Consider the following 12,181-nt stretch of genomic DNA (forward strand, 5'->3'; position numbering starts at 1 on the left):
ACATGAGGGTGGTAAGCATCAAACCAGGAGTGAGACCCCCAGGGCGCCAGCCGGCAATTCGTACTAACCCCTCTCCTGAAGTACAGTGCACCTGGGCTACTGACGGGCGTGCCACATCTCACTGTGGGGCAAGGACTCAGTGCCATGGATGTGTCACCAGTCTCCTGTCGGCAACGTCCCTTCCTTTGGGCCAGCCTCCGTTCCCTGCACCATACCTGAGACCAGGGCTTGGTGCTCAGCACCAAGGTGAAAGGAAGAAATTCTCCACTCCAGGCCACAAGTTGTGGGGTTTAACCAGAAGATCCACATAGTCGAGCATGCACCAGCTCTGTCCCTCCCAAGCACAGGTAGTAAAGAATGCAGAGCTCTGGGAGGGCTCCCCATAACCTGCCCCATTCCTGTGCAGCAGAAATCACACCCATTTTGCTGCCCAGAGAGTGAGAGTGTGTGTGGGGGGGGTGTGAATGGAAGGGTGGCAGGATGAAATCCTTTCAATAAGCATTGAGAAGTGTGACCAGGTGCCTATCCTGTGATCATGCAGCTGCACAGAGGGCAGAATAATGTGACTTAAATAATAACACAGCACTTTTCATCCCCAGAAAGCGCTTTACAAAGGTGGTCACTATCATGATCCCCATATTGCAAACTGAGACCCTGGGAAAAGAAGTAGCTTGTCAGCGTCACCCAGCAAACCAGCGTCAGAGCTAGGAAGAGAACTCAAAGTCTCCCAAGCCTAGGTCTCCACTCTGTCCACTAGGCCACCCTGTCTTCTGAAATGTTTTGCAAGAGCCAATTCTGTTTGCAGATTATCCAGCCAGATCCGTGGGCTGAAAAAATATAAAAATAACAAGAAAAAGACTCACTGAATCATTTTTTTTTAAATCTCGTGGAATTTACTGAACACATGATTCGTCAAACCATACTTGGCCAGCTTCAATCGCAAGCAACAGGGAAGCCCAAAGTGGGACTATTAACAAATGGAGATGCATTCAGATGGAAAAAGGCTTCCGTGCAGGCTTGAATTTCCCCTTTCCTAATTCCAGGCCATTGTTCCTCCTCATGACCCCTCAGGTCCCAGTGACACGTGACTTGTTGGAGCTAGCCACCAGTCTTGCTGTCATTCAGCTTCACATGCAGCAGGCTCCAGCCAAATCCTGTGCTGTCCTTTCTGCATGTATATTTGAGTCAACTGGGCACCTCCCACTCCACACCCACTTTATCCTGTAGGCTTTTATAATGTGCCACGTGGGACAGAGAGAGGAATCGGGTTTGGGTGAAGCTTGCTAAGTGTGTTGCGTATCCTGTTGAATCGTGATCACACATGGGGAGAGCGCAAAGAGACCCAATCTGCTGCCTCTGCTTGTGCATCACTCCAGTCCTGGAAAGATTACAGCCATTATCTCAGGAGGATCTTTGAAAAGAGACCCACAGACAAGCACTTAGTCTTCCAGCAGCATTGCATGATGCATTTTTTATCCATCCAACTACCTGCAAATTATCCCTCGTCCTTGTCCATTAACTCCGACACGTACACTCATGCATACACAAGGACGTGCCTCAAACACATCAGCCAAAGAAAACACTGGCAAAGCAAACAACTTTGGAGGAGTGGATGTCTTTTATTTTACCGACTTTATCCACACAGAATGCACTGGAGATTTTGGGATGCTGGAAGCACATGCAGCCATTGTATACAGTACAGAGTGGGGTGAACATTTTCAGAAGAGAAGGATCAAAATGGATAACAAAGGCAATACAACAATATAGCACAAGGAGAAAAAAATCCAACCCCATGCATCTGGAAATGATCCCACCTTCCTTTCCCCGTCAATCTAACAGGTGACTGACAGCCTCTGAACAACAATGTTTCAGGCCTATTTTCTCCCTGACCCTTGTCCACTGCCTTTGGATCTTCTTCATTTCTGTGGAGAGTTCACCCTCTTCCTCGCTCGCCTTCATCCCTAGGAAATTAAAAAGAAAATCATGACACCTCATAGGCCACACGGGGCTTCCTCACTGTATAGGACGTTTCCCTAAATGCAATCTGTACATCACTTGGTACACCAAGGTTTAAGCTCACCAGCAAATGCAAGAGCAAGCAAGTCCAAGATGACCAGTCCATCTGTGCTTGCTGCGGGCAGGTCGGCCTTTCCCATGATACAACAGCAGCTCCACCCTGCCTCCCTGGCTCTTTCCCTGCCTAACATGGCGAATTATGAAACACCAGACCCCAAATCATCAGACAGGATACACATTCCCAGCCTCTGCTTCTTACAGCATCATGCTTACCCACTGTCCAGCAGTGAACTGTGGATGACTGTTCATGGGGAGTTGTTGGGCTTCAAAAGCTAGGAATTCCCTACAGAAGTCACTGGCATGGGGATGACTAGTGAGCAATCACATCCCATTCCCTACTGTCAGGATTCAGTAGATCGGCTACTGCATTTTGGTTGACCTTAATAATAACCCTTTGCACCTCTATAGCAACTTTCTTCCATGGAACTCAAAACTCTGCCAGCATTAATTAAGCTACAAAATGCCCTTTGTAAGGGATCAGCATCCCTATTATACACATGGATTAAACTTGCCCAAGTCCTTGTCCAAGATGGGACTAGAATATGAGGAGTCCTTACTCCCAGTCCTCTGCTCACGAAAGCACTAGCTAGGTCTGATTCTAAACTGTCTTACAAGTATTGACAGATCATTTGTCACTATTTGTCATTCACAAAGTGAAGCCAATATTGGAGCGGTGTATATACTCAGGAGCGAGGACAATGGGGCAGGATGGGCCAAGCTTGCAGCAGTCAGGCAAATGGGATGGAAGTGAGCAAATAAAAATGGAGGCTCTCAAAGAGCACGTCCTAGCCATGAGGTACACAGATGGTCTCACAGACTTTAAGGCCAGAAGGGACCATTATGATCATCCAGTTTGACCTCCTGCACATCACAGGCCACAGAACCTCACCCACCCACTCCTGTGATAGACTCTAACCTCTGGCTGAGTTACTCCTCAGATCTTGATTTAAAGACTTCAAGTTTCAGAGAATCCACCATTTCAGAGGACTAGGAGGGGACCCATAATGGCTACAGTGTCTAGCAGCATGTAGCAGCAGGGGTATATGCAGGAAGTGAGCTGGGAGGAAGCCCTCAGAGAGAAGAGTCCAGGAGGGAAGGCCTGATAGAGAAACCTGATGGAGCAATGAGAAGGAAAAGAGAGGGGGCACAGGAGGAGCAGGGGGCAATGGGAGAGGGGGAGCTGAGGGAGGGATGGGAGAGGAGAGGGGAAGTGGGAGGAGGAGGAGAAAGAGGGGCGGGAGAAGAGGCATGTGGGAAAGAGAAGCAGGCCAAGGAGAGCCAGTGAGGAAGAATGAGGAAGGGGGACAGGAGAAAGAGGAAGGGAGCTGAGAGGGGGAGAAAAGAGGGGAGTGGAGCAAGGGTCCATAGAAAAAGGAGAAAAGAGAACCAGTCAAAAGGAAAGGAGGAAGGAAAGGAGGTACAGGATGAGCCAAGGCCAAGGAGGATGGGGGGGATGACAAGGGATGGCCACAAGGGATAGGGGGATGAAGCAGCTTGCAACCAGGTTGCCAGGGGGAGGGGCAGGATGGCCTTGTGCCAGGCGAGCAGGTCAGAGTGATTGGGGATTCCAGGTGGCGAAGGGTAGGAGGAGCCTGTGTGACAGGGCTGATCCGAGGAGAAGACGGGGGTGTGAAGTGTACGGGAAATAAACCGGAGGGGATGTTCTGAGGTTTGAAAGGATCCTAAGAGGAGGGTAAGAACCCTTTGATCAGATTGCCTTTAAGGAGCAGGGAGAAGGGCTAGATGAGGCGCTAGAAATAAGGGAGAGGAAATCAGGGGGAGTTTGGGAGAGGGCTCAAAGGGTGGGGCTCAGGTGATCTTCAGTGGATTCTACCTGTCCTAGGGAAGGGAAAGAGACGATTAATAGAAGGATGAGGGATAGTTTGGTGAGAGGCTGGTGGAGGAGGGGGAGGGAGACTTTTGGGGACAGGGAACTGTGTGGCTTTGGGGGCAGGGGACTGGCTGTTAGGGAGGGAGGGGAAGGGAAGGAGCTGGGAGAGTAGACTTAAGAAGGAGAGAGGTAGGCAACTGAGTAGAGAGGAGGATAAACTAGACAGACTCTGGACAGTTCAGATACATTGGGAGTGAGGGGTCCAGGTGAGAACATACATTGGTATGACAAGAGAATACGGTGGAGGTGAGGGAGAGATAACCGGTGAGAAGGAAGAGGTAAGGACCTATACTGCTATGGGGAGTCTTGGAAGTTGTGTGAAGAGAGAGGCCCAACAGGAAAAATTAAAATGTCTGTCGCAATAGGAGAAACCAATAGGAAAAAAGGGGAGAACTGAGGTGCTGGGGGAGAAAAACTGAAGCGGAGCTCCTGGTCTGGGAAAATGGGGTGGGGGGTAGCCATGACTGGGAGATGGTGATGGAAGTATATGTGCTGTATGGTAAAGACCGATGCAAAGGTAGGTGGGGAGAAAACTAATTAGGAATATAATGGTGAAACTGTAATGATATACTAGCAATGCAAATAATATAATGAGATAAGCAATGGCAAAATAATACATTGGGCAATGGATTGGGCAGTTCCCTCACCGGGTGATTGGGGTGGGCAGATGGATAGTGGGAGGGGCTAGCTTGAGATAGGAGGACTAAGCTAATTTTTTTTTTTGGAGGTAAGCACAGGAACTGCTTGATCATGTAGGATAACAGTAACGGATATGATAATAAAAGAAAATAATTAATATAATAATATGGGAAAAAAATGCTAGGTAATGATAGCTGAATCAATGCTTTTGCTGAACGTGCGAGGGGGATTGATTTTGGATTTGATTTAGATTTGATTTGAATTTGTTTTGAGGACCTTTTTGAGGGAGGGGACAACCTTGTTTGAATTGGTTTTCAGTGATCATGAGCTAATGAATTTCCAAATGAATGGGGATAATCAAGATCATGATAAAGACTAGTATATTCAAGACTCAACTTAACTAACTTTACGACATAAAGGAAGGAAGTTAGGAATTAAGGGGGCTAAAGGGATTAGGGATCTAAGGGCAGATATTTGGGGTTACTTAGGGTGGTTCAGAGGAGAAGGGTGAGGAGAGTATGAGAAGGAGAGGATTTTGGGCGGTAGAGGAAGCTCGAGCTGGATGAGCTAGAGAAGCAAAGAACTGAGAGCACAAAAAGAAAATTAGAGAGGGAAACAGAAAAAACAGGGGTCATTAAGGAAAGAAACCTACCTTATTGAGGGAAGAAGGGTGCAGGAGCAGTGAGAAGGCCTGAAGCAGTGGAGAGAGACCTACAAATGGGATTAAAACCAATAGCAAAATTATTTTTAATAATAAAAAAAGGAAAACCAAGAATAAAGAAGAAAACCAAGAAAAACTTTAAAACTTTAAGCGAAGGGAGAATCTTGGAATCTAACAATATCATCTTGGATGAATACTTCTAATGAGTTAAATGAGCTAAGGGAAGGAATGGGAATGAAGATATGGGGGAATGAAGGAATGAAGATATAGGGGGAGATATGGGTGGTAGTATCTGAGTAAAGAGTAAAAGGGAGTAAATCGGGGCGGATAATAATGGGGAGGATAATCTTCGGATCTAGAATATTACGGATAATGGATATTATATTGCTAATAGGTAAAATCTAATCTAAAATAAATTGGGATTATTAGATACTGACTGGAGATTAGCTAATGTAGAAAGTATTCAATAGGGGGAAAGGACTAAAAAGTGACAGGGAACTATAGGCCATAAAGTCAAACAATCTGAAAAAAAGAAAGAAAAAAAAAGACAAATGAAGTGCATGAGGCTGGGGGTTAATGGGAGCATGGGAGGAAGATAGCATACAGCCAACTAGAAGAGAGATCAAATTTGTCCTTCTTTGAGATTTGAGAAAGAACAGAATTTTTTTAGAGGAAAAAATATATCTTCTAATATATCTGGATTTCAGTATTTCAGTAATACATTTGCATGAAGAGGAACTGGTTAAATGGGGAAAAAAGATAAAAGAGGTGGAAAGAAAGCTGATTAAGGAGATGGCGGAGGGTGGATAGGAAGGGGGATTGGAGGGAGACTGGGAAGGAGGGTGGAGAGGTTCAAGGGTTTTTCCTGTGTCGATTTTATTCAATTTATGGGTCGATTTTATATTTATTACTGACCTGTAGGAGGGAGCTGTAGGCTGTTTGGGCTGATAAAGTGGGCACCAAGTTTGGGGTGTTTCAATTCGGATTGGGGAGAGGATATTCTCTCCAGGAGATTTAGATGACCTTGTAAACTGGAAGTAAAGTACAGGATGAAATTCAATAGTGAGAAGTGTAAAGTGATGTGTAAGATTATGACTATAAGGAACTTTAGTTATAAGCTGGGGGGAGTGTAGGGAGAAGGAGGAGGGAGGGAGGAGGAGGAGGAGGTTGACTGGGAGTCCTATATGTAAGTGATGCAATGTGATGAAATGCAAGTTAAAAAAGCTCTCTTGTCTTAGGTCAGGAGAGGATAGTAGGGATAGGTAAGAGTAAGGCTAGGAGAGATATATAGAGGTATATGGAGACCTCATTTATTTGGTATTGTGTCATTTGGTCTCCTCCCATGTTTTGAAGGATGAATAGAAGAAAAGAACAAAGAAGAGAAGGGCCAAAGAAGGGCCACTAGAATGGGATTGGAATGAAAGAAGGAGGAGACTGCTCGGTTTGTTTTTTGTTTTGAAAGAAAAATAAGAGAAGAAGGATAAGAGGAGATATATATAATAGGAAGGATAAATACCAGAGAGGGAAGGAGAGAGGGAGACAATCAATTGCAGCTCAGGTGAGGAGACACGGATATATAAAGCGGATAGTCAAAGTCAGGAGGCTCATTCAGACGAAGAAATCTAACCATCATCTAACCATCAGGGAGTGCAATAGAAACACAGCCTGGTGGGGAAGGCGAGGGAAGGACCTGACTTTAAAGAAGATTAAGCTAGATGGATGGATGGAGATGATGGGATAGGATAAGTCAGTCAATAGGTCAATTAATTATCTGGCACACTGGTAAATAGTACAATGGGTCAATGGTATGATATAACAGAGGTTTGAGTTTTGCTGGGAGAGTCTTGCGCATGCTCGTTCGTTCAGCGGCCATATTTGTCGGGGGTCGGGAGGATTTTCCTCCAGGGAAGATTGGCAATGGCCCTGGAGGTTTTTTCTCCTCCAAGCATATGGGGGGGGGGTCGCTTAAGCTGGTAGGTGGATCGTATATGTGTGGCCATCATCTTGAGGTCAGACTAGATGATCATAATGGTCCCTTCTGATCTTGAATTCTATGATACTCTAATTCTAACCAGCAAGTGACTCATGCCCTGGGCTGAAGAGGAAGGTGAAACCCCCCCAGGGTCTCCCAAAGGGAGAGGTGGAACCTCATCACCTGCATTCAGTTAAGCCAAGGCTTGAGTAAGCTTTGGGCAATGCACTGTAGGTAACAATGCTGAACTGGCTAGGTGGATCAACAGACAAGGGGAGCTCCTAGGTCTGTCCCATCTCTTATCACTAAGAGTCTGTCTCAGCACTAAGGAAGAGACTGGGAACGGCTCTAAGAAATCAACCAAAAAGCAAGACCATTGGGAGCAACCAGCAAAGAGAGATGGAGCAACACAACCGGTATGTCTCACAAGCTGTCACCTTAATGTTACATGATCCCAATTCACTGAGTCATATTCCTTGTAGAGCCCATTTCTCAGCTCTGGCAGGAAACCTTAGGGATACATTTTATATGCTGGCTGCAGTCACAGCTCTGGAGTGCTGACAGCCACTCCATAAGGAATTCATGCCCATGCTGTCACTAGAGCTGCTAGCTGTTCTCTTCAGATGGGCTCACCTCGTCTGCTCTGGCATGTCCCATATGTGGCCTCCTGACTAATTATACAGCAGCCGGAGCTAGGATCTCTGAGGTCAGCTGTAGATCCGCCAAGCTACCTTTCCCCTCCAGAACACCGGGGACAGAGACAGGCAGGAACCATGCCATGTCTGAAAGAAAAGGAGAGATGGGGCCACACGTCAGTCTCAACCTGAACGTCTGTTGCTCCTGAGGATCAGATCATTATTTTGAGAGCACTTACATGAGAGATACCATCGCTCCCAGCACTGCTAAACAGGACCAAGCCTAGGTCCCATCCAGGTCACCGAGCACAGAGTGGGCTGCAGGAGAAGCTTCTGGCTCTTGGCTCTGTAATGTTTTTGTGTAAAAACTGAAAAACGCTGCAGGAGACATTTTCATTTTGCAATTGTTGCCAACCAGTCAGGAGGCGCTGCCGATGAGGAGCTGCAGAGAGAGCTGGGGTGGAGGTGGAACATGGCCTGCCAAGGGTGCAGGGGCAGCTGGACCTGAGGTTTAGCAGGAGGGTTTCTGAGATGATGAATGCATTGCTGTTTGTAGTTGAAAAGGGGAACGGAAGGAGGTTGGGGCGTGCAGGACCCTGACATGGGGATGACCCCATTACAGGGGGGTCAGGGAGAATCAGAGCCATCAGAGATCAAAGGGACCAATTGGATCATGGAGGCCTGGTCCCTGCCAGAGCAGAGCTTGTCCCGTAGGTATGGAAAAGACAAAGCTGGCACCAGTCAAGCCCAGGATGTATGCTAGCTCTGCCACAAAAGAGCTGCAGGGGACTCTGCAGGGTCGCTTAAAGGCTGCATGATCTGACCTCACGCCGTGCTCGTAGGAGACCACGGGGATCCAGCCGGGGTATGGTTCCCTCTCTGGCTGCTACACGGCTCCCCCTCCTGCCCGTTCCTCCATCCCTTTGGGGATGGTATAGGGGAGATATAGGGAATGCCCTTGGGGATGGTATAGGGAAGGCGCCGCACAGGCTGGGGAAGCATTCCATGGCTGATGGATACCAGGCCCCATAGATCCTTAAGGGTCCTGGGACAGAGCCCAGGGGTCAAAGAAACCCCCTTCTCCTATACAATAGGCCTGGGAGAGGAGAAAGCACCTCCCTCGCCCCACCCCCCAGTGCACTGAAGGACAGCTGCCCCACCCCTCTCTTCTAGCCCTGATGGCTCAGCAGGGCTTTGCAGGCCACAGCCTCTGTGCAGGACCCAGAGAGAGGCAGGCTGTGCAGAGGAAGGGCGTGGAGAAGGGAGGTCCCTTGTATGCTCCTTGTCTCCTCACCCCAAAGCAGTTCCATCTCCTGCCCCCAGAGAGCAGCACACAGACACAAACCCCTGCCGCAGGATCATCACAGGTGAGGATCAGTCGGACCACCGCAGAGCCGGCTTATGTGCCCCATAATCCCAAGAAAGCGTGAGCCAGGAGTTCCTCGGTCTGGGAAGCAACAGAACCTATAAGAGGGACAGACACCAGTTCCCAGAGGCTTCTCCTCTCTTACTGATGCGTCGGCTGCAGCAGAACTCACAGAAGCAGCGTCCGGCTGGGGCTCCAGGGTTCCAGACTAGATTGCTCCATATTGAGGCTACAGGCAGGCTGGAATTTGGTCAGATCCCAAACTAAGGCCTGGTCCACACTAGGACTTTAATTCGAATTTAGCAGTGTTAATTCGAATTAACCGTGCACCCGTCCACACCACGAAGCTATTTAATTCGACATAGAGGGCTCTTTAGTTCGACTTCTGTACTCCTCCCCGACGAGGGGAGTAGCGCTAAATTCGACATGGCTATGTCGAATTAGGCTAGGTGTGGATGCAAATCGACCTTAGTAGCTCCGGGAGCTATCCCACAGAGCACCACTCTGTTGACACTCTGGACAGCAGTCCGAGCTTGGATGCTCTGACCAGCCACACAGGAAAAGCCCCGGGGAAATTTGAATTCCTTTTCCTGTCTGGCCAGTTTGAATCTCATTTCCTGTGTGGACGTTGTGGCGAGCTCAGCAGCACTGGCAACGATGCAGAGCTCTCCAGCAGAGGAGTCCAGGGAATCTCAGACTAGAAAGAGGGCCCCAGCATGGACTGACCAGGAAGTCTTGGATCTCATTGCTGTGTGGGGCGATGAGTCTGTGATTTCGGAGCTGCGCTCCAACAAACAGAATGCAAAGACCTATGAGAAGGTCTCCAAAGCCATGGCACTCAGAGGCAGGGGCGGCTCTAGGCACCAGCAAAACAAGCTGGTGCCTAGGGCGGCAAAATCTAGGGGGCATCCCCTGCGGCCGGGGAGGGGGGCGGCAGGCTGAGCCCCGGGATGACTGGACCTGCCACAGGCATGACTGCGGAGGGGGCGCTCGTCCCGCGGCTCGGCTGGACCTCCCGCAGGCATGACTGTGGCAGCTCAAGCGGAGCCGCCGGACCCGCGGGAGGTCCAGCCGAGCCACGCGGGACCAGCGGTCCCTCTGCAGTCATGCCCGCGGGAGGTCCGCGGCTCCGGGGCGCCTCCCGTGCATGACTGCTTGGGGCGGCCAAAAACGTAGAGCCGCCCCTGCTCAGAGGATACAGCCGGGATACATCGCAGTGCCGCGTGAAAGTCAAGGAGCTGAGACAAGGCTACCAAAAAATCAGAGCGGCAAACGGACGCTCCGGAGCCCAGCCCCAGACATGCTGGTTCTACAAGGCACTGCATGCCATTCTCGGTGGGTCTGCCACCACTGCCCCACCAGTGTGCGTGGACTCTGAGGATGGGATACTGTCGACGGACTGTTCCTCGGAGATGTTCGCGGACGGGGAAGATGAGGAGGACGAGGCAGTCGACAGCGCTTACAACGCTGATTTCCCCGACAGCCAGGATCTATTCATCACCCTCACTGAGATCCCCTACCAACCCTCCCCAGATGTTACCCCGGACCCTGAATCAGGGGAAGGATCAGTCTGTAAGTGCTTTAAACATGTTAATATTTATTTTTAATGGAGCAGGAATAGTTACTAGTTGAAAAGAAGGTCAATATATATGGGGATGGAACAGAAATCCTCTTGGGAGATTTCCGAGAAGCTCTCCTGCAGGTAATCGAAAAGCCTCCGCATGAGGTTCCTGGGGAGAGCTGCCTTATTGGGTGCTCCGTGGTAGCACACTTTTCCGCGCCAAGCTATCATCAGGTACTCCGAGAGCATTGCCTCCACGAGCATGGCAGCATAGGCCCCTGGTTTGTGCTGGCTTTCACACAGCATGCGCTCTCTATCTGCCTCAGTGACCCTCCTCAGGGTGATCTTGCTCAGAGACTCCTGCATTTAATTACAGTAATTTGTGTACTATTAATATTGGGAGTGCTTCACTGTTCCTTTGCATAACAATGAGCGTCACTTTACAGCCACGTGGTGGAGGCTGCAGAGTGGCAGCATACACGGATCTTTCCCATGGAACAGACGCGAGGGGGTGCAACAGGGGCAGAGTTTATGCTTTCAGGATTGCCTGTAGCAAGAAGACAGTGGTATACATTGACTTTTAAGCAGCCAAAAGTTTTTGGCTTACCATGCCTGGCTGCTCCACGGATTCTGCTGTCCTGCCCCGCTTGTCTGATCTGCAGTGCAATGAAAGCGAATTCCGAAAATTCGAACTTTCCTTGAGGGAGTGCTGTGCATGGTCTTGTTCACAGAGACTGACTAGACTATGTTTCTTCTTTGCAAAACTGTATCTTTATAAGGAAGTCAATCCCTTTTTCCCATCACACAGCTGCAACTGTATCCCGACCTGCTCCAGCATGCCCCTCACAGAGGCTGGCGCAGATTAGGCGGCGCAAGAAAAAGACACGGGACGAGATGTTCGCAGAACTTATGGGCTGCTCCCGAGCCGAGGTGGCCCAGCAGAGCCGGTGGAGGGAGAACCTCTCTCAGCAGCAGCGCTCACACAGCAAACGGGAGGACAGATGGCGCCTGGAGGACCAGCAGGTGACTCAAACGCTGCTTGGACTAATGAGGGAGCAAACAGACACACTCAGGCGCCTTGTGGATGTTCTGCAGGACCGCAGGCAGGAGGACAGAGCCCCCCTGCACTGTATCTGCAACCGCCCTCCCCCGCCACAAAGTCCAATACCCCCCTCACCCAAAATAACAAGAAGGAGGTGCACTAGGGGCCGTGAAAACTGTCACTCCACCCCAGCAGAGTGCTCAAGTACCAAAAAGCTCTCATTCGCTAAATTTTGAGAAGTCCTTCCCTTCCTGGATCACCCAAGCCCAAATCCCAGTTTCGTCCCCTCACTGTGTAGTTGATTATTAAAAATAGTTTGCTGTTCATTACTGTTTCCG

General features: G+C 49.3%; 1 protein-coding gene across 3 annotated transcripts in view; it reads right to left on the reverse strand.

The window, feature by feature from the left end:
* Positions 1 to 1,599: 1,599 nt before the first annotated feature.
* The window catches only part of LOC120370582 (pro-neuregulin-2, membrane-bound isoform-like), an 84,165-nt gene continuing 73,583 nt past the window's right edge, over positions 1,600 to 12,181 (reverse strand). For 2 of the 3 annotated variants that reach the window (XM_039485545.1, XM_039485549.1), the window contains one exon: positions 1,600 to 1,961. In XM_039485545.1, the coding sequence (XP_039341479.1) occupies positions 1,828 to 1,961 (134 nt within the window). In that variant the 3' untranslated portion in view covers positions 1,600 to 1,827. Of the gene's footprint in view, positions 1,962 to 7,872; positions 8,022 to 12,181 lie in introns of all 3 variants that reach the window. The other variant, XM_039485546.1, reaches the window with a different exon arrangement.

Source organism: Mauremys reevesii, linkage group 8 (assembly GCF_016161935.1).
Source record: "Mauremys reevesii isolate NIE-2019 linkage group 8, ASM1616193v1, whole genome shotgun sequence".
Classification (NCBI taxonomy): domain Eukaryota; kingdom Metazoa; phylum Chordata; order Testudines; family Geoemydidae; genus Mauremys; species Mauremys reevesii.